This window comes from Octopus bimaculoides, unplaced genomic scaffold (assembly GCF_001194135.2).
Source record: "Octopus bimaculoides isolate UCB-OBI-ISO-001 unplaced genomic scaffold, ASM119413v2 Scaffold_62689, whole genome shotgun sequence".
Lineage (NCBI taxonomy): Eukaryota > Metazoa > Mollusca > Cephalopoda > Octopoda > Octopodidae > Octopus > Octopus bimaculoides.
The window spans coordinates 1-341 of record NW_026426174.1 but is presented as its reverse complement, the minus strand read 5'-3'; the positions used below and the strand labels follow the sequence as shown (position 1 = coordinate 341).

Sequence of the window (341 nt, the reverse complement as noted above, 5' to 3'; positions counted from 1 at the left end):
GTATGAATGCAGGTTTTGTGTATTGCTAACTGGCTTGCCTCCCTGAACGATTTACCACAAGCATCACAGTTATATGGCTTCTTTCCTGTATGGATATGTTTGTGAACAATTAGCGAGCTTCTATAACTGAATGATTTACCACAGATATCACACTGATATGGTTTCTCTCCTGTGTGAACAAGCTTGTGTTTGTTTAAGCTATTTCCTTCAGCATATGATTTCCCACAGATATTGCACTGATATGGTTTCTCTCCTGTATGAATACGCCTGTGAGTATTTAAGTGAACTTTTTGAAAGAATGATTTACCACAGATATCACAGTGATATGACTTCTCTCCTGT

At 37.8% G+C, this 341-nt stretch overlaps 1 protein-coding gene across 1 annotated transcript; it reads right to left on the bottom strand.

The window, feature by feature from the left end:
* Nucleotides 1–5: 5 nt before the first annotated feature.
* Nucleotides 6–338, bottom strand: LOC106867118 (zinc finger protein 22; the record flags this gene model as incomplete). The annotated part of the gene is made up of 1 exon (XM_014925670.1): nt 6–338. A coding segment is annotated over one exon (333 nt), but the record flags the coding sequence as incomplete, so codon positions are not given.
* Nucleotides 339–341: the final 3 nt, after the last annotated feature.